Here is a 21999-nt window from a genome sequence, read left to right as displayed (position 1 = left end):
TTTCCTGTAATTTAAAAATTTATTTTAATCGGATATTAGTTTTACCCCAGAAAACTTTTCCATAAGCTACAAAAGGCTGAAAGTGATCATTTGAGGTACATACTTTTGAAATGATTCTCAGATTAAAACATGCGAGAATTTTGTTACATGGTCTTTCCAGTTTGTCTTTATCAACTTACACTCCTTTAAGTTTTGTAAATTTAACTCGTTCTAACTTTTCCATCCAGTTCCAGAAAGTGACCTTCATTTTGATTCTTTTTTTCTGAATGGAATGTAATTTGGAGGTACTGTGTTTTAGGAAACATTCAATAATTTTCCTGGAATTATGTATTAAACCTAAATTGGATAGTCAGACAGAGCCAAGAGATGAAGGTGAAGGGAACTGTCAGAAATGTTGGAGGTTGGGCATGGTACTTCCTTTAATGTCTTACTCTCTCTGATACCATTCATGTGGTCATTTATTCATCAACAGTGTTCTGTAGCTGACATCAGGAAGGGTAAATTACAGAAATATGGACCGAGTTGAGGTGTACATCAACATGAGACAAAGACATCATAAAAACTTTTTTCTGTATGCTGTATTAACAATAAACTACCATTGTATTGTAAATCAGTGAAAAAAATGCTGCTTCCTCAGTTCCATTGAATAGCTGATATTTTTCTACTATTAATAGCTTAACTTTTACTTGATTACAGTAGCATTTTTCAAGGAAACTGTTTCTTACATCTATAAATGCAGGATTTTCCAAAATGATATTTGCAACTTTGCTCACACATATAGGAATAGCTACTAAGGTATATTTTTGGTTAATGTTCGTACCTGCCTTTCATGTTAGTAGCTGTTTAACAGAGTTCATTCTGTAGCACACAGGTTAGGTAAGTGATATCTAGTGCCTAGCGCATCCTCATTAACATGCACAATTTCTGCTCAGATGCGAAATCTTTCTGGGTTCTGGTAGACATCGTCTTTCACAAAGCCGCAAAGAAGAAAAGTGTAATGGGGTTTCGTCTGGAGATCTTGGGAGACAGAAAATGGATCCTCCTCTGCCAATTCAGTGACATGGAAATGTGTCGTCCAAAGCCCCTACATTAATCAAGGGCCAGTGAAGAGGGTCACCATCCTGCTGCAGCACGTTGTCGGGTTGCAGTTCTTTGACATGTGGAAACGCAAACTGTTCCGTGTTCAGATAAGCGGTCAAGTTTCTTTATGTCTCTGCAAAGGAAAACAGTCCCATTGCACAGTCATGAAGCAGATATCACAGCATGTTTACCTTTAAACTGTTGTGCACATTCTGTCAGTTTACATACCCAGACACACTTAATCCGTGAACATCACCTTCTGCAGATAGTCTGAGTCATCATTGATGTGACTAAATACATAAACTGCAAATGCTTTGCACTTTGACCTGTCATTAGGTTGAGGCACATGCAGCAGCTGCAACTTGTGGGTGTGAAGCTCCAGTCTCTTTTGCAGCACACTGTGCAGCGTGGTAGGTGGTAGCTGCAATTGTTGAACATTTGATGGATTGGTTTAGTTATGCTTTGAATAACAACCGGTTGCACTTGGTCCACATCTGCACCACTCGTGCTCGGATGCCCAGAACTCATCCCGTTCATGTCACATCTGGGTTCCTTGGATTTCGTGTACCACTGTCATGCTCGGACGTTGTTGTGGTGTGCTTCTGCAATCTGTGCAGAAGTTCCACTGGACCTGGTTTTTCAGAGTTAGTCCTACTCATGCCATTTTACTTGAAGTATTTTTTTTTTACGGGCTACCGGTTTGTAAATAGAATTTGTCCATGGAATAAGGATGTGCTGTCCAGGAGAAATGATTTTAGGTTAGATTTGAAACTTGTATTGCTACCTTGCAGACATTTTATAGTATTGCACAAATGGTAAAAAATTGTTGCTGCTTATTGAACTCCTTTCTGAACCACTCAGTTTTAATAATGAGTAATAAAGGTCATTTTTTCCTGTATCATTATATGCATAGATGTCACTAGTCTTCTCAAATTGCGATGAATTGTGTATGGTGAATTTCATTGGAGAATATGTGTATTGTGATGGTGCAGTTAAATTGCCCAACTCCTTGAAGAGGCTTCTACATGATGACCTTGGGTAAACACCACATATTTCTCTTACTGCTCACTTTTGGGCAATCAGCACTTTTCTTCTATAAGACATTGCTGAGTGGAAATATACAAAATACATCAGGAGGTTGACTCATTTATTTCGAGGATAAGCAATTATATGAAGAGGAAAAGTAGCTGAACGTAAGTGTTTCTTCAAAATGTAGAACCCAAAAAGACTGGAGCATTCTTCCCTATTTACCAACTGCTGCTCATGTGCTACATCATGTGTTGGTATGACTCTATTTGTTGTATAGAACTGAATGTAGTGTGCTTTCTAAAACTTAAGGGAGAGTCCATTTTCAGATAACCACTTAGTAATTATCTGTAAAAATATCATTAATAACCTCTTCTGTTGTTTTCTCTGTAATGGGATTTATTATAACACTAGTATTGTCTGCAAATGTACTAATTCCACTTGTTGAATGTTATGTGAAAGGTCATTCACATGTATAAGGAATAACAGAAGATCCATAATTGAACCCTGTGGGACTACCTTTGTGAGCTCTCCCCACTCACTTAAATTTTCTACCTGTTCATCACATCTTTTTGCATTCTGTTTGTTAAGTGTGGTTCAAACCAGTTGTGTGTAAAGCTATCAATTCGATAAAACTTTGATTTGGTCACTATAAACCATTCCACACATGTACCATCTGCTGTGAGGAGGGGAGTATATCAAAATTTAAGCTGTAAAAATGAAACTTTAGATATGTGTGAATATTGTGTCAAACTGCACCTTTGTACCTATCCCCATTTCTGAAATACACACAATCAGAGTTGTAAGTTAATTTTGGGACAAACTGTACTATGTCCTGTTTATAGCACATTATTAATTGTGAAAGTTGCTGACAGATAGATCTGACAAGCACATTTACAAATACAAGACTGTGCTGTAAGCTACCGCTGACTAATACACAAGGGTCTTAATCAACTGGGGCTCTGAGTTACGTGTCCCTCCTTTCCAGTTTTCCTGCACCAGTTCCACTTCTTGCAAGTCCAAAGTAAGAGCATGTTGTGCATGTATTTGAGTTTAATAAGACTTTTTTCCACTCCAGTGGCCAGAAAATCTGTTAAAATGCTGGTTTGAGTGGTGACTTATTGCGACCTTAATATGAACTACTGTTATGTCAGAGCAAGAAAGGGAACTACAACTTATTTGTGTTTACAGTTAGTGACCGCTGCAGTGCTGGCTTAGCAAAGGATGAGAGTGGACCCAACTTGAAAAAATTAGTATCTGGTGAATTACTTGATGGTAATGTTCTTGCAGAAGACATTGTCCCAGATGAAGTGGATAGGATAATGGTGAGTATTATTTTCTCAAATAGGGTTGTAAATGTAACACACAATTTTTGGCCCAGTATATTTCAACATTTTTATGGAAATGATTTTAATTTGTGATGATTATTTGAGCAATGGTGCAGAGCAAAACAGTTGCAGAAATTCCCTGAGGCTGTTTGTGGGTAATGCTGTTGAATATAAGGATTTTGAATTACTGGAAAATTGTTGTTCAATGTAAGAAAAACTATCATTTGGGGGCAATGGCTGCCAGTCACTCTCATAAGATAAATGGTTGGTTGTACTGGAATCAGTTGTGTCTGTCAAGTATCTAAGAATATTGAACCAAATTCATTTCAGATGGAACAACTACATAAATCTAGTTTTAGAAAAACAAGTGCAAACTGAGACTCTGTGAAATTATTGATGGGAAATGTAAATTTTCCATTATGAAATAACTTGAGTATTTATCATCAGTTTCAGACCTGATCCCAATTGAGTTAATAGGAGAACTAGAGAACATTTGAATAAGAGCTACACACAGTTTGTTAGACATCTTGTTAGGTGCTGTAATAATATTGTAAATAATTCTGAGACACTGTCACTAGATGAGTCGACAGATGTACTACCTAATATCACACTGTTAGTGTGACAATACAGTTAGATATATGCGAGCTACTCACAAAATATCGGACTTTTATTTATAAAATCAGTTTTCATTCAGATACTATAGTTTGATACTAGTCACCTGGAAAGTAGTCCTTTTAAGCTTCTACATGCCTCTCCCAACACTGCTACCATGGTTGGAAGCATCACAGCAAAGCCTTTTTCTGTATGGTGTGCAGCAGTTCTTTCGATTTCTGCATAGTGTCTTCCCTGTTGTGAATTCTGGTGCCTTTCAGAGTCTGTCAGTTTAGGGGAAAGCTAGAAGTCACTCCGTGCTAGGTCAGGGGAATAGAAAGACTGACAAACAACAGCTGTGTTGTTTTTGACCAAAAGCTCTAAATTTATTGAGAAAGATGAATGGGTGCATTATTGTTGTGAAGGTGCCAACTGTCTGCTGTCCATGAATCTGGCCATTTGCATCTGGCTGCTTCATGAAAGTGATGCAGAACCCCTTGATAGTATTCCTTTTTGACATCAGTACCTTTTGGGGTGCACTCATGATTCAAAAAGGACACTCAGTATGACCTTTGCATTGCTGTGGACAATCCCTGCTTTTATGGATTTTGTCGGTGGTGGATGTTTCCATTGCGATGACTGGAACTTTGTTTCTGGGTTGTACCCATAAAATCAAGACTCATCTGCCATGATAACTCGTGTCTAGAAAGTTGGGATTACTGTTCACAGTATCCAATATGTCCTGTGTGATCCCCAAAGTTGCTTCTGCTCACTTGTTAGCAACTGTGGCACAAATTTTACTGAGATCATTGTGAGGGTCAGATGTTCTGTTAAATTGGAATGAATGGATTCAGTACTAATTTTAACCTCATCTGCATGGTCTTTGATTGTCATTAATCTATCTTGCATCACCAGACTCCTGGCATGATCAATAACAACCCCATTTTTGGATGTTCGGGGGCCTACCTGGATATTATTAACTCTTCACTGATGTGTGGCCATCTTTGAAGCAGTTGTACCACTGCTTCATCTGTGTGGTACGTATTGCTTCATCTCCAAACAACTGTTGAATCTTGTGGATTGTTTCAACTTAGAAACACCAAGCTTAAAGCAAATTTTTTTTGCAGTAAAATTGTTCCACTTTTTCTGTCATTTTTCCCACAGCTAATAAACTGACAACTACCAGTTTCACGTTTTTGCTCATCAATGGCTAGCCAGCAACTAGCTATTCCTCCAGCCGTGAAAAAAATCTGGCATGCACACTACATTTGCCTACAAACATGAGAGTGCACATGCCTGTATCCCAGTTTTGGTTTAGCTTGAAGATCGCATGACTGGTTTCACAGGTAGCTCTGCCTTTGATGGGATAGGTGATGTTTGTGACCAGACTGGATTAGGTGGTAGTGGGAGGATGTGTGTGACAGGTCTGCAAGACCCTCTTGGTCTCAACCTTTGTTAGTCACTGTCCTCACCCATTCAGTACCTTCCCTGTTCCCATTCCAGCACTATGCAGCCCTCATTCTACCATTGCACCCAGTCCTTCTCTCCTTATCCACTACCCCCCCCCCCCCCTCCCCTTCCCACCTCTCCCCTGCCCTCCCCTTCCCACCTCTCCCCTGCCCTCCATCTAACCTGCAGCACTTCACTGTCTGCCACCCTTACCCTACTATCCCTCCCCCTCTCCACCCCAGCATTCTCGTTACCCCCACCCAGTCGCCACTCCCGTCACGCACTGGTGCTGCTGCTCACAGTGTGGTTTCAGTTGCCTGAGACTGCAGTCGTGTGTGTGAGTTGCATTTTGTGTGTGTGTGTGTGTGTGTGTGTGTGTGTGTGTGTGTGTGTGTGTGTCGTTAACTTAGGCCTTGCTGACCGAAAGCTTTATTTGTAGCAACTTTCCTTTTCATAATATTGTTACATTCGATCCTGGATTTTCCATTTTTTGAAAAAATAAGGTTAGACAATTTTCAAACTGCCCTTGTATTTGGGCTTGAATAGTGGCACATTGACAGCTGTTCTTGCACATGCTATTTATTCCTACTTAGGTATCATGGTAGCCACTATAGAGTGCATGGCTGGGTGTGCTTTATAACAACCTTCCCAATTTTCTGTCCTATTCTGTTCATGCGTTTGGCAAGGGAAGATGTACTGTCTGTATGTGGCTGTACATGGCACCATCATCATGATCATCCAATTCCAGTTCTCAGAATACTGTTAATGAGCTGCTTCCACTTTCCTCTGTTCATGTGTATGGGGCAATCAAATCATTCCAGAATCAATGAGCCAACAAGATAAAATTGCTGTGAGCACTGAGGAAATCATCCCACTGACACACCAGGTTCAAGATATCCCTTTGCTAAAACACTGAGTCCTGCTGCGTGAAGAAGTCCATAACTACCTGATGCGCATCCTTGTCAAACAGGAATCGTCGGCCCTTTGAGCCCTTTTTTAAGGGACTGAAGATGTGATAATAGCATGGGAAGAGATCCGAACTATAAGGGTGGCAGTTAGAGTGTGTCTCACTTGATTTGGTGTAGCTTCTGCCCTACAACATTTGCGATTTGGGGATGTATGTTATCAAGAAACAGCAACACTGCTTGTTACAGTTTTTGTGGACCACAATAGTGGTTTTCATCAGGCATGCTGTTCTACACACATTAGTCATTCTTCAATGGATGTCTGCTGGGGTTAGTCCTTTCGCAGCCAAGAAAAGAACACCAGCACATTGGTCCTGTTAGGATGCATTTGGTAATTATGTAACCATAGTTCGTTTCCACATCTAGTGCACACACATTGGAAAGACATGAATGCCACACTAATGTCAGTGCTTATATATCCCCATTGGAGTTAAACTATGTTGTATATATGCTGCAGCAGTGTCCTCAAATGGAAACTCTTTGATTGCCCATTATACATACAATCTGTCATGGAAGTCATTGTCCATTGTCCTTCCTCTCACATGAAGGTGTTCCTAGGAATGGTGGTTATTGCTGAAACAACCAATTTTCAGTTATATAAATTTTTTTATGCCACTTTAACCTGACTGTTAAAATCACTTAAAATAACGGTTTCTGAAATAACCAATGTTTGGTTTTTTTATTCGTATTATTTCCCATAATAAATGTGGAAATTGAAAGGCTCCCTCAGTTTCAATATACATAGAATCAAAATATAAAATTAAATATCTAAATAAAAGAAAACTTAATGTAGTCACCATTGGCAACTTTCCTCAAAAAGTGATAAGTGAATGAGTACTACAAAAAAAATCACCAATATTCTGCTACTGATTCTTATTGTTGGAAACTCTTCTGAAAAATCATGTTGCAATTGTAGATCGTACCACAATTTGGGCATTATGACCAGTCAGTGCTAAGGGTGAAAACTGAGGTTTCAGAACTCAATGTTAATTTGTCCATTTTCAACAGTAAAGGCATGCTGTTTCAGACTTTCCTGACATAATAACTGCTTCACTGGTCCATAGGTGTTGCCTCGGATAATGTTGTGGCAGCTGCACTATATTTCAATGAGACAGCTGCTTGTCATCTTCAGGTACATAATGACATTTTGCTATAGTGGCTTACCAATATATAAGCTGACTCGCTAGAAAAGTGCCAAGGGGTGGGGCTGTAACATCATCGTAGACAAATCGGAGAGCATGTTGTCATCCAGTGCCCCCCTGCTGGAGTCTTTGCATGTGCGACACAGGAAAAGCAGAGGTGCATGTCATGGCCCAGTGTGTTAGTGTCCAGTTTAAGTGTGTGGACTCTGATTCCCTATCTGTGTTGACTCAGATTCATTGGTCCTGGGCCGATGACGCCTTATTAACACCAGTGCTGTTTCCTGTGCTTTGCTGAGCTGAACTCCTGTGTCTCTATTACTCAGTTCATTACATATATGTATTTTTGACTGTTTATTTAATGATGGAGTCCCAGTGCATGGCAGCGGACGAAAGGATCTTTCTCTCGCTGTGTCCTGTATCAAGATAGTGTTCGACAACAGCAGACATCTCTAGCTGATCCAATCTGGTGTGACGTCTGTGCTCAGTGCACCTATCCTTAAAAGTACAACACATCCGGCCAATGTACGATTTCCCACTCTGGCACAGTATTTTATACATCCCTGGTCTCCTGAGACATAGGTTGTCTGTAGCGGAACCTAGCATTGCTTGCACTTGTGCTGGAGAGCAGAGGACATGTTTTATTTGACATTTCTTAAACATCCTGCTGATACTAAAGGTTACGCCACCATCATAGGGTAGAAAACCCGTCTTCATGGAGATCTTTGTCTCTTCTGGCTGTTCTTCATGTTAAGTGCATGCAGGAATCTTTTTATCAGAGCACCTGTTTTTAGCGAAGACAGTTAAGCTCAGCTAATAAGATCCCTTCATCTGAAATAACTCTTGCCCTATGTACGAGAGTTCGTAATATGCCACTACATTGATGTGGGTGATGGCAGCTCATATCTCGTAAGTATAGGTCAACATGTGTTTGTTTACAAAACACACTGTAACCAAAGGAAATGTGTTCTTGTTTGCGGACTAGGATGTCAAAGAATGGGAGGTCACCATTTCCATGGTGAAACAAATGCTCGGATGGAGGGTGTTAAGGTATTCCAAAAATGTGGGAAGCATTGCTTCCTTATATGGCCATACTAAAGAGGTATCATCCGCATATCTTCAAAAACATTTAGGTTTCAGTGCTGCTGACTGCTTTTTCCTTGAAGTCCTCCATAAAAAGGCTGGCTACTATGGGAGACAAAGGGCTAACTACAGCAACACCATCATTTTCTCAAAATATTGTTCATTAAATAAAAAGTGAGTCCAGGTAAGCATATGTCTGAATAGATCTAAGATGTTCTCCTCCAGTTTAGCTTCTATAAATTGTAATGAATCCACCACACATACTTGCATGAACAAAGACACCACATCAAAACTCACTAATACATCAGATGTAAATAAAATAGAAAGAAACTTCCACATGGGAAAAATTTATTAAAAACAAAGATTCCATGACTTACCAAGCGGGAAAGTGCCAGCAGACAGGCACAATGAACAAAACACACAAACACACACACAGAATTACTAGCTTTCGCAACCGATGGTTGCTTCTTCAGGAAAGAGGGAAGGAGAGGGAAAGACGAAAGGATGTGGGTTTTAAGGGAGAGGGTAAGGAGTCATTCCAATCCCGGGAGCGGAAAGACTTCCGTAAGGGGGAAAAAAGGACAGGTGTACACTCGCGCGCGCACACACACACACACACACACACACACACACACACACACACACACACACACACACACAAGATGGTTTGAAACACAAAGTCTTCAGTTGCTGAATAAAATCTTCTGAGTTTGAAATAAGATGTTCACATTTTCCTACCAAAGGACTCAGAAGAGGAGCCAAATGTTTTAATAGGTAATATGTTGGGGCTCCTATATTGCTTACAGTGGGGCGAAGTCAAAACCCTTTTCCTATGGGTCTTAGGCAACCCATAAAATGGTGGTGGAACTAGGACTTGTCCACGTAAGCTCCTTTTAAGATTTTCAGGAAACTGGCTGGATTTGAGAAGGGTGGATGTCTTCCGTTTTACTGCAGGACCAGTGTATCGTCATCTCCAGAAGGAACCAACTGATGCAGTTGCTATTTAATTGTATTTGCAACTCGTTAAATATCCACAATAATAACAAGTTGCCTTCGTGGTGTTGCTAAGTGTTAAAATGGAGATAAAACTGAATTAATTTCCTTTGTGATTTCTTCTTGTATACTTGCTAAGAGATTCTATGTTTATTAAAGTTCCAGAGTTTCACAGTAATGTGGAATCCAATTAATGTTGTCAGTCTTACAAAGATGAAGTACGAAGAATGTGGTATGCAAATCGAAATCACTTACTTCTCCTGGAGACCTGCCCGTGTGTTATTTATTAGTTAACTTCATGGACATTCATTTAAATAATGTCGACATTTCATTAGAAATTATGGGAACGTAAGAAGGAATAGAAAATGACTCGAATGATAGTGTGAACTGTGGCTCGAATGATGATGATTGTGCTAATTAAAGTCCAGAACAAAAATAGCGTACCTTCCAAGCCCAAAGGAAACATGCACAGTAATAGTTACAGTGAAAAAGAAAAGGCAGTAAATTTTTTGGTTGAGCAAAGCAGGGTGCAAAGCTGGTTTCATTCCATAAGATGTGAACATGAAATGTACAAATGGAAGAAAGATTTACACTAAGTATGTGTCAAAATGAAACTCAAGGAAGTTTGAAAGAAAAACTATTTGAAAGATTTAAAACTGCTCATGAAAGTCAGTGCACTATTACTGAGGAAGATCTGTGAGAGTGGACGCTCTGAATTGCAAGTGAGACATTACTGATTTCCAGGCTTCTTCACCCTGAATGAACAGATTCAGGACAATGTACGGAAAAGGAAGTCAGAAAATTATGAAGTTTACCTCAATTAAATGCGCAGAGAAAATGTCATTAATAGGCATTACTATAAAGACATTTGTGACTGACTGGAAGATGAAGCTTCGTGTTATCCAATAAAATTATGTGTATAAGGACAGTCAGTCTGGAATCGCATTCGGGAGGACGACGGTTCAATCCCGCGTCTGGCCATCCCGATTTAGGTTTTCCGTGATTTCCCTAATTCGCTCCAGGCAAATGCTGGGATGGTTCCTTTGAAAGAACATGGCCGACTGCCTTCCGTGCCCTTCCCTAAGCCCATGAGACTGATGACCTCGCCGTCTGGTCTCGTCCCCCCCAAACAACGCGACAGTCAGTCATCTTCCGTGCAAGAAATGCGTGCAAACCGCATATTCTCATTTTCAGCAAAAAGAAGACAGATTTGCATGTGCAGTCATATATACAACAGTGTCAGTGATAAGTATCAGTGGATTACTGTTTCCGCAGCTTTATATCTGTCTTCAGGAACATCAAGCCAAATTATGACAAAAAAAAAGACTGTTTAGTTGCAAAAATATTGTAACTTATGTAGCAAAATCCGGAAAAATGGGAGAGAATAAATTTGAATGTTTTATCTGAAACGTCTTGTTACCATTTGTGGAAAATAATTCATTACTTTTGTTGGCCTCTTGGCCCACAATGCCATTGCCCTCAGGAGAAGGATAAAAAGACTGATTATATAATTCAAATTTCACTTGGAACTGATAGTGTGATCAAACAATACTATTTCTATTAGATCTTTGTCATTTATGGTTTATCAACAGAACAGTATTCTTAACTTCTTTCTGCACTGAGTTTGCATCACCACATTTTGCAAATTTTATCAGGGATGCCTGGCATGTAGCACAACATGCAGAACAATTGCCATGACTGTTTCTTATTCAATTCCAGTTGTGTATGAATTAAAGTAGTAATGAGTGTGAATTGCTGACTACATTAATAATTTTTCTTTATCAGGTGTGCCTGGTATAAGGAAAATATTTATTTTCAGTGTCCAGTAGACACTTCGCATTTTTGTGATAACTACAGAGAATAAAAAGGAGCTGTTTCATTGTTGGTAAAATATGCATTATTCAAAACCTGTCATAAGAAATGTGCTACAGGAATTGTTATAAAATATTTAACATCAACAAATTAAAATCTCGACTGACGGAAATCATTTGTAATCTAACATCATACACTGCCTTGATTTTCTTCCTTTTCCTAGTCACTTGTGTGACAATCACATCTGCAACAGTTTAACTGTTGATATGAACTGCAAGTTATTCGAAAAATTGATGATTTTAGGCTTTTTGGTATGGTTTAAGTGCTTAAAATTTGGAAGTGGGCACTTTGGATTTCACACTATGTGGCGCTACATTCTCTTGTCACGGTTGCGCCTACTTATTCACTGATTTGTGTACTAGACAGGAAGGGTCATACAAACTGCTGTTATAAATTGTTTTTGTGTGGGGGGAAAAAAGAGTAACTTTAACATTTAAAAAAAATTGTTGCAGTTTGCCTTAGCAGTAACAGTTTTGTCAATGCATTTCTTTTGCTTCATTTTTGTGTATGAAAAATTTCAAGGTAGGTTTCGGGATGTTAGATTTTACCATTCCCTTTGTTAGCCTTCTTGATGATGGATCTAAGGAATTTCATTTCGGATGCCTGGAGTTTCGATGGTTCTCTCTTTGTGAGGATGCGTGCTTAGATAGATTAGATCAGTATTGATACAAAGTGGATGCTGAAAATCACTACCTTTGTTTCTTATGGAATCTTGTCACCCCGTAAAAGAGGTCTCTCTTGTTAATAGAATTCAGCACCTGTTTGTAGAATGATGCAGCCTTTCTTCCAAACAATCTCTTTTAGATCTCTTGAGCATCTCTGTTGCACTTTAATATGGGATATAACAACCTGTTGTGATGTTAGCAACACCTCTCTGAAATTTTTCGATGTTTGTTGGTGTGCGTGTGCAGTAATGACTCCTAATACTGGAGTGATACTCTAGAATTAGTCACACAAGTGTCTTGCATGCAATTTCATTTACTGATGCTCTGCACTTTCCCAGAACCATACAAAACAAATCTAAATCTTTCATTCACTGTCTCACTTTACGTGTCCATCCCACTGCAGATGTTTGCCCTAGTCTTATAATCACATGCTGTTGGGTTCTTTCCCCCTCTTATAGACATTATCTTACATTTAAAATAGAAAGAAACTTCCAAATGGGAAAAATATATTAAAAACAAAGATTCCAAGACTTACCAAGCGAGAAAGCGCCAGCAGACAGGCACAATGAACAAAACACACAAACACACACACAGAATTACTAGCTTTCACAACCGATGGTTGCTTCTTCAGGAAAGAGGGAAGGAGAGGGAAAGACGAGAGGATGTGGGTTTTAAGGGAGAGGGTAAGGAGTCATTCCAATCCCGGGAGCGGAAAGACTTCCCTTAGGGGGGAAAAAAGGACAGGTGTACACTCGCGCACACACACACGTATCCATCCGCACATACACAGACACAAGCAGATATGTTTGGTAAGTCTTGGAATCTTTGTTTTTAATATTATCTTGCATTTATCCACATAAGGTGGTCTGACATTCATTAAACCTGTTGGAAATTTTCTCCAGATGTTTATGCATTTCCTTAAGATTGCCCAATAACACTTTCCTGCAGACAGCATCATCATCAGCAAATAACGTGATAGTGTTGCTGATAACACCTGCAAATAGAAGAACCTGAAATGAAACTGGAAGACTATGTGTGCTTTGCAACAGTTGAAGCTGAAGAATTTATTTTTTCTCTTTTTTCAGTTAAGCTTTCTTAACTACAATGCAAACTAGACATAATGGACAACAATAAAAACAATGAAACAGATAATAATGAGAGGTCCAGCATTGGAAGCAACAAATCAGAGGCGCCCTGAAGAACAGTGGCACAACATCTACACAGATGGCTCATAGGGGTCAACTGAATGAGGCATTGCAGCTGAAAGAGACTTAAAATTCAGTGAAACAGTCTCGATTGCAACAGATATTTATTTGGCATCTTGTTTCTTCCTATAATTTTGACCATCTTCAGGCTGTGAGCACCATGATGGCAGCTGGTGGTGGTGAATGGAGCATTATCTGTATGAGTATGGGGCAGTTGACATCTATGCTCTTATGGATATTGCTCTGTCCACTGCCACCATCTGACATCATGGTGCTTACAGCCTGAAGGTGGTCTAAATTGTAAACCGAAACCAGTTGCCAAATGAACATCTGCTGTGATTGAGACAGTTTTACTGAATTTTATACCGATCATTGTTTACGCTTCACTGATAGAATGCTTTCTAAAATGTTAAGAGTATGATCTCTTGTTCAGGAGGAAGGAATTGCTCTGTTCAGCCATCTCAGTTTGTGGTTTTCATGGTTTTCCTAAATCACTTAGGAAAATACTGGGATGATTCCTTAATCGAGGCCATGGCCGACAATCTGTTCTACCATCATTAATCTTGTTATGTATTCTACATGTATGTATATTTTGAGCTACTGAATTGCACTGTATTATCATGAAAAATCCTGTAACATTGTGAGATGATTCTTGGATGAATAAAGATAAATAAAAAGAAATAAGTAATGGAGAAGAAGGAAACATTGAAATAAGAAAGTACAGGAAAATTTGCTCTTTGTATCAGACTTTAGGACCATACTGGTCAAGTTTTGAAGGTGAACTTGAAATCATCAGAATTTTCAGTAAGCCAGTGAAACATGATTTTACATATTTTTTGTGATTCCTGAAGAATGATACACTTGCAGTTCAGTGGGTATTGTTTCACTGTAGCTTAGATGGTAATGAAACAGTGGATTTTCTAGTAACAAAGAACACACAAATTAAACAAATTGAAAAAAACTAACATTTAAAGTGTGCTATTAGCATCATGTATAAAGAAGAATTAAAAGGTCCATTAAAATTTCATGTGAGGGAGAGATCTGTAAAACCTTCATTTGCAGTGACTGAGTAGTACCCTATGGCATTAGCCGTATTCAGCTTCACTGCTGGACCTGACTGGTTGTCCACTTGTATAAGATCGCCATCATGTTGGCTCCAGAATGTGTTCTGTGTCACACGATTCACTCCACTATGAACAAAGAACATTTAAGGGTGTACAAAAATAAAAGATTGTAATCCATACATAACAACATTGTATGGGAAGCAAGAAGGCAAATGACAATAAGTGCCAGAACATTAAAATACTGATGGTGATGGTGATACTGTATGGCTGCTCATGGCATACAGAAATAGAAGTTATCCAGTGACTAGCAGCTGAGTATAATTACAAGGAAATGTAATGTATTCACTTATTTGACAGAACATTATGAACACACACTGAGCAGCATGTTTGTCTGTCTTTGTGAAACAAAATAGATTTTAGGTGTTGCAGCCTGGATTATGCTACCCCTGATGCACAGCTGCAGATGCCAGATAGCTTGTGAAAGTCCGGAAGTTTGGGAGGTGGATGTTTGTGAACTCTGACCCATGCTGTAGGGTAACTAATAATGTGTGCCCAATGCTTGTAAGAATTCTGGACTTTTAAGTGCATTTCTCTCTTCTGACAACTTTATGAAATAAATTAAGAATATTCTTTGTAAATTTTCTGTGTTTGTGTATCACATTGCAATTTATGACCACTACTTACTCCTATCCATCACCCAGTAATTTAATCTTGTGGTAACTCAGAAATTAAACTATTTCTTAAGCAAAACAGACAGTACAAAATGCAGAGCGGACATATGAGAACCAAACAAACTTTAGTAAATAATAGAAGACTTCTTACCCTAAGCCTGATTCCTGCAATTTGTAGCACAATGGCTCCAAACGGGCCTTTTATGTCACCTACAATACCAGGTTTGGTATGTAAAGGGCCATCTATACCTCTAGGGTGCTTACTAAATATATTCTGCCAGGCAGAAATCCCTTATATTTTCGTATGGAATATGTTGCAGAACAAATATCTGATCATTTGTTAGGTCATTGCCCATTGGACACAATGTGACACAAAATACGCATACATACTAAACTACTTATGCTGTGAAACAACAATGTATGGCAAAGCAGTCTTTCCACACAATTCAGTTACATGACATGAATGCAGCAACTTCACTGGATGGTGGGTGGAGGAGGGGGGTGTAGGGGGGGGGGGGAGTGGGGAGTAGGAGAAGAAACATTCACTTTTTGAAACACATCAGCACATTCATACTGCTTTTTTACACAGTTAAGTTTGTAATTATTTTTTCTCAGTTAATCTGCACAGAGAAGACAGTTTATAAACTTACTTGGAGTGAAATAATGAAGCTGAACAGAATGAAATGAGAATAATCCATTTTCTGCTCCAATTCTGCTACAGTGGACATAAGAGTTTGTGGATTTAGTCTTGCCAGAAGTAGCAACTAACAAAACTGATTTTAATATAGTAGAGTGGTTTCAGCAAGTGCTCATGTTTTCCAGCACCATGGATAAGTTTGATGTTGACAGGAACGTCTTGTATGGTCAACTGCACCCTTCACCATCCCTCAACGCTCGGCTAAGAAGTGCGATCACAAGCCCCACCAGAGAACACTTGGCATCATGTTCCGTGGATAGTGATTGGGCTCCTTCTCTCCCTGTCACCACTGTGCTTTGTGACCATCCAACTGCAGTGCTGTCCCCTTTCTTGTACCATCTTCCATCACTAAAATACTTTCCTTCCATCCACTGCCACCACATGACACAAGCTGGTTTAGGAACAAGTCAAAAGATCGGAAAGAGACTTCGATGTTTCAAGCAGTCTAGCTGACTATATTTACGAGAACAATCTCGGTTGTGGGGCCACTGATGACTTAGCAGAATACAGTCTGCACATAACCAGTGACACTAACTCATCAATGAACCCTTCCACTGGAGAGAAAAGAGGCTGCATTAGTCAACCAGTGGAAAAATGGTCCTGTTGGAGTTTAACAGGTTAACATGTTCCTGTTTAAAAGACTTTGACAGGAAAGTAGGGAACCAGCTGTGTCAATCCTTGTTCCACATTTCTCATGATATTCATGCTTTTTTTGTGCTAAAAGAGAGTGGTAGAGAGACAGTGACAGTGTAAGAGAGATGAGACAGTGCCAGCAGGATAGAAAGAGAGCGGGGGCAGTGCCAGTAGGAGAGAAAGAGAGAGGAGACTGATAGTGGAATAAGGAAAGTGCCATTAAAAGAGAAAAAGAGATGGATGGAGACAGTAGAAGTGGGGCAAAAGAAAGAGGAGACAGTGGAAATGGCTAAGAGAGGTGAGTGGAGACCATATTTATGCTTATTTGGGGGGGGGGGGTGTTGGATTCCCCCCCCCCCCCCCCTCCAGCCCTCTCCCTGGACTGGCAAACACAAAAAAGATTGCCCATTTTCCTCCATCCTCTATATCCACATGTTCTCTGGTCTAGGTGTCAAGCAAACCACCACCAAGGACAAGTGTGGACAGGAGACAATGGTGGTTGATGAGAAAGACAGCAGACTGTAAAAGAGAAATAAAGACACAGTGCAATGGGGAGAGAACAAAAATGGTACAAGGACAATGACAGAGCAACAGAGACAGTGAAAGTAGCGGAGGAGGAGGGAGTGGGAGGGAAGAATGAGGTGAAGCAGCTTGCACAGGATAAAGTAGCATGGAGAGCTGCATCAAACCAGACAATGACAGAGGGAAGTACAGACAGGAGAAGTTGCCAATGGGAGAAAAATCAGACAGTGGAGGACACACACATATAGACAGTGGCAGTGGGAGGGAGATACTGCATATGAAGGCGGCACTGCAAAGAGAGACTATAAAAGGATTTAAAATGTTTGGTGTTGAAAAGAGCACAAATATATTAAAGTGCCAAAATTTTTGGTGAGAACGGTAGAAAGAGGGCTGAGGAATCTGGCTCCCTACTTTTCTGTTGGAGTCTTTTAAAGAAAAGCATATTTACCTTTTGTCTGCTCTGGTAGTAGCATTCTTCAGGTACTCCCCTTCTTTTCCAATACTGCAGGGTGTGCTGATTATATAAAGCAAATTCTGTAGGTCATTAAAATTTTGAGAGTTTATACGTGTACTTGGACACATACAATATAAGGTTAAGCGAAAATTGTCTGCCATCTAATGCAAGTTCAGTTTACTCTGCTTTACTTAAAAATGCACTACATTTTTAGGCTACACCTACAGTACATAAAAAAATGCAGTGTTTGATTTACAACTATAAAGAATTACATTGCCAAAATAATTTTTGGTAAGGTGCTTACACCTTCAGGTGTCACCATTGAATGCCTGTATAGGCATGAAGTGAAGTGCTTATTGTACAGACACAGAGCTTTATAGAGTGTTACTGGTGAAAAAATTGCAACTAAAAACACCGTTAGGTGGCCTCAGAACCGTGACTACACCTCAAACCAGATATTATGTAGATATTTTACTTGAATAAATAAGGCAGTTTTAAACCACTGAATCTCAGTAATGGATAAAGATATCAAAAATAGTTTCGTGGCCTCCATGAAAAAATCATCTTAAGAACACATAGTGAAAATTTCAGTGATTTGACATGAATGGAAATTATGGAAGTGGCTATCACCACAAATGGTAATTTAGGTATCAAAAAAATCATAGTTTTTATGCTGTATCTTGATAATCAATAAAGATTTTCAGAAATGAGGAAATGGTGTTCTAGACAAATGTCTAAACAATGTGCAGTTAAAATTTGAGTCATTTGCTATGCTAAGTTGTTTAGATGACTAGTTTCTGCAGTTTTCTGCTTAAGTATGGTAACTTTGAATGTCTGGATCTTGGTAATGGATAGTGATATTGAAAAAAAGTTTCAGATTTCTGCTATGAACATTGTCTTAAGAACATATAGTAAAAATTAGGATGATTTGCCATGAATATAAGTTGTACAAAGGGTCAACCCCACAATTTGTACTTTTCTTGTCCAGAAATCATGTTTTTTGGAGTTTCCTCAGGAAGTGCCCACGAATGAATGGTGCTTTTATTAGCCACGTAAGGTTCATGTTCTAGATCACACCTAATGCAAAAGAACCAACTAATTTGCTCTATTTGCCTGGGGTGAAGGAAATATGTAGTATTAAATTTTGAACAGTATGCCTGTTCTTCCAATAGGTATACATGTGGTTGCTAAGCCAAGTGCTATCCAAAACACTTGGCCCCGTATTTCTGTGATCAACAGTATCCAAGATATGAGGAGGTATTGAATAGAATTGGGGAGAAGAGGAGCTTGTGGCACAACTTGATTAGAAGAAGGGATCGGTTGGTAGGACATGTTCTGAGGCATCAAGGGATCACCAATTTAGTATTGGAGGGCAGCGTGGAGGGTAACAATTGTAGCGGGAGACCAAGAGATGAATAAACTAAACAGGTTCAGAAGGATGTAGGCTGCAGTAAGTACTGTGAGGTGAAGCAGCTTGCACAGGATAAAGTAGCATGGAGAGCTGCATCAAACCAGTCTCAGGACTGAAGACCACAACCACAACAACAACAACAACAACTACAACAACAACAACAACAACAACAGGAAGTCCCTGTGAATAAATGGTGCTTTTATAAGCCACATAAGGTTCATTCTAGATCACACCTAATGCAATCACACTGCCATACACAGACAGTCATACAGCGACTATGTTCTCACTGGTTGTAGCCTTATTCCTACTCAGATTGTGAGGTCTGACAACTTGCCACACAACTTTCTTCCTATTACCAGTGTCAGTCAATGCTGCCATAAGTGAATCTTGGTCTGATACCTTATTGGGTAAGACGTATATAGTGTTGCTTTCACAATAAAATTTATAAAATCACCTGATGATCTGAAGACACATGAGTACAATGAAGTCAAATAGATTACTTTTGTTTATCAATAGTCTTCTGTGTATATGGAATTCATTGTCTTGGATAGGTTGTTTTTATTTGTGAAAAAAATGCTTAATTTCATGCTTTTGCAATATTAGCTAATTTTATCCCCTAGAGCATATTCAAGCTACCTGCATCACAGTGAAAAACTGTGGTGCGGCCAGGATAAAAGAGACCTTGTGTTACACTGAACTTGATATCTGAAGCCATCTGAGTGTTATTTCTAACGTTAGGGCAGTGCTCAAATGGGGTCACTTGATGTTGAAGGGCAATTTAGTGATCAGTGCTGCACTGTTAGTAGTCAGTTTGAAGCTTGTAGTGAATACAGTTCTACAGAATGTCTTCTTCAATTGAACAAAAAGTGTTTATTGTTGAAACTTTGTTTGGATATAAATAGCTTAAAATGTTGAATGATAGGTTTATTGCACCTCCTGCAAAAAGTGTTGTGCAGAAACTGATCACTAAATTTAGAGCAGCAGGTTCAGTTGCTGACAATAAAGGTAACCGTGCGAAGAAAATTTGTTCACCAGAAAATATTGAATGTGTTCTATGGTAAGAAGTCTACAGATATGAATTAGATGTCTGTCTTCCCAACTAAACATCAAACAAATGTCATGCCAGAACATGTTGAAGCTGTTACATACGCAAGCATACAAAGTAAGAGTGGTGCAAACATTAAAACCTACTGATTATGCATGTCACTGATAATTATCTGGATCCAATCTTTACTTCAACTTGGATGAAGAATCGTTTCACCTTAGTGGTTACATAATCTCTTAAAACACTAGCTATTGGTCAATAGACAGTCCTAGGGAATGCTTTGGTGTGTCTCTGTGTGGTTTGAAAGTAGGCATTTGGTGTGGAGTTTCAGACTAACAGATTGTAGGTGCCATTTGCTTTAACATCATCATGTACTCTCAGATGGAATAGTTGCAACCATTCATAGTGCGGCTAATGGAGGAAGAATGAGAGTAGGTGTTTTTCCAGCAAGACGATGCTATGGTGCATACTTCATGGTCTTTACTATCATATGTCCATGATACTTTCAGAGAACACCACACAGTTTCTGAAGGTTTATGGCCTACCAGATCTGCCTACCTGTGATTTTTATTTGTGGGGTAATTTAAAGGGTAACGTCTACAGTAACAACCCGCAAACAATTGAAGAGTTGAAAACACATTCACAATCAGACTGCAGAAATCACACCAAATAAATTGGCATAAGTTTCCAGAAACATGTTGAGGTGTACCGAGTTGTGTATCAAGGTTTATAATGAAAATTTTCAGCACCTCCTGTGAACTATTGACCCACTGAAAGTTGAGTGCATTATTTTTCACTATAATAATTTACTACTCTGTATTCTGTATTTACAATAAATGAGTGAATTGTCTGTATGCTGTTCATAAGACATGAGACCTCTTTTACTTTGGCAACCCTGTATAATCACTTGTGTCATATTTTCCACACATTAGTGTGGAGGAAGCTCCATCTGATGTTATCACTGATGAGGGTTATTTATGAACATGGTGGTAATGGGTGCAACACAGATGTGAAGTCCATATGTAAAATGAAAAAATGCAATCTTTATGCGGATCACTGTCACTGTGCAAAAGACAGTTTGGTGGTAGCCATTCCTATAGAAAATGCTGCCCAGCTGATATGGCAAACAAAATGCATGTTTCTGCACATTTATCTGCCTTTTAAGTTGTAGTGTTTGGTGGGACTTGAGTAAGTGATGGTAGATGGGTGCATGGAGGAGGTTTTACTGCAGGAACCCTCACAGAGGAACTTTGGGTTTCGGATAATGATTTGGGAATATCATACAGCTTAACTAGAATGTCACTGAGGTTATATTGGTGACAGTGAATGGTATGGGAAATATATCAGGGAGAGAGAATATCATTTCATGGTCCAATTTGAGAGAGAGGCATAGGTTTGTTGGAATAAGGTATTGAGGCATTTGAAGCCTGGGCGATACTGGATGACAAGCAGGGTGTGCTGTTAAGTGCGTAAGTCAGCTCTCGAACATCTTGACTTAGAGAACTGTTCTTAAGGCACTATTTGTTCCATCGAGACTGAGCTGCAAAATGTCTTTAGAGACTGAGCTGCAAAATGTCTTTAGAGACTGAGCTACAAAATGTCTTTATGAACCTAGATTCCTCCCAAGGACTCACATCTGCTTCTGTGGAACACCTTTATCCCTCATGGCTCATACAACCTCGCCTTCTACCTACTTCTGAAAATCCATAAAAAGGACCCATCACAGCCATCCCATCACATCTTCTGGCTTTCAAGGCATGGTAAATAAGAATTTGTGTTCATCAACTCCTTCCACTGTATTGGATAGATATCTTACTAGAGGATCTTGAAATTAATGTGAAGTGATTTAAATTTTTCTCATGTACTTGCATATCATCTTTTGATTTTATAATATTTCATAAATCTGTAATTCTGTTTAATTGTGTTTAAATGAATGTACATCTAGGACATGTTTCCAAATAACCTATACACCTTTTCATGGGAGCTGTGTTACATGGTTTAAATGAAATATGCTGACATAAAGTATATACCAACTACCAACAGTTGAGCTATAATATGAAATTAATCTGCACAGATAACAGCTGGTGAAATATGTTATCAGTTATA

The 21999-nt window shown here is 39.1% G+C and overlaps 1 protein-coding gene across 1 annotated transcript in view; it reads left to right on the top strand.

Annotated features, from left to right (window-relative positions):
• The window catches only part of LOC126292275 (gephyrin), a 117296-nt gene that overhangs the window by 31544 nt on the left and 63753 nt on the right, over positions 1–21999 (top strand). The window contains exon 2 of the mRNA XM_049986183.1: positions 3298–3431. Within this exon, the coding sequence (XP_049842140.1) occupies positions 3298–3431 (134 nt within the window). The remainder of the gene's footprint in view (positions 1–3297; positions 3432–21999) is intronic.

This window comes from Schistocerca gregaria, chromosome 9 (assembly GCF_023897955.1).
Source record: "Schistocerca gregaria isolate iqSchGreg1 chromosome 9, iqSchGreg1.2, whole genome shotgun sequence".
Taxonomy (NCBI): Eukaryota; Metazoa; Arthropoda; class Insecta; order Orthoptera; family Acrididae; genus Schistocerca; species Schistocerca gregaria.
Note: the sequence above shows the minus strand (reverse complement) of the source record. Positions and strands in the feature narration are given on the sequence as shown.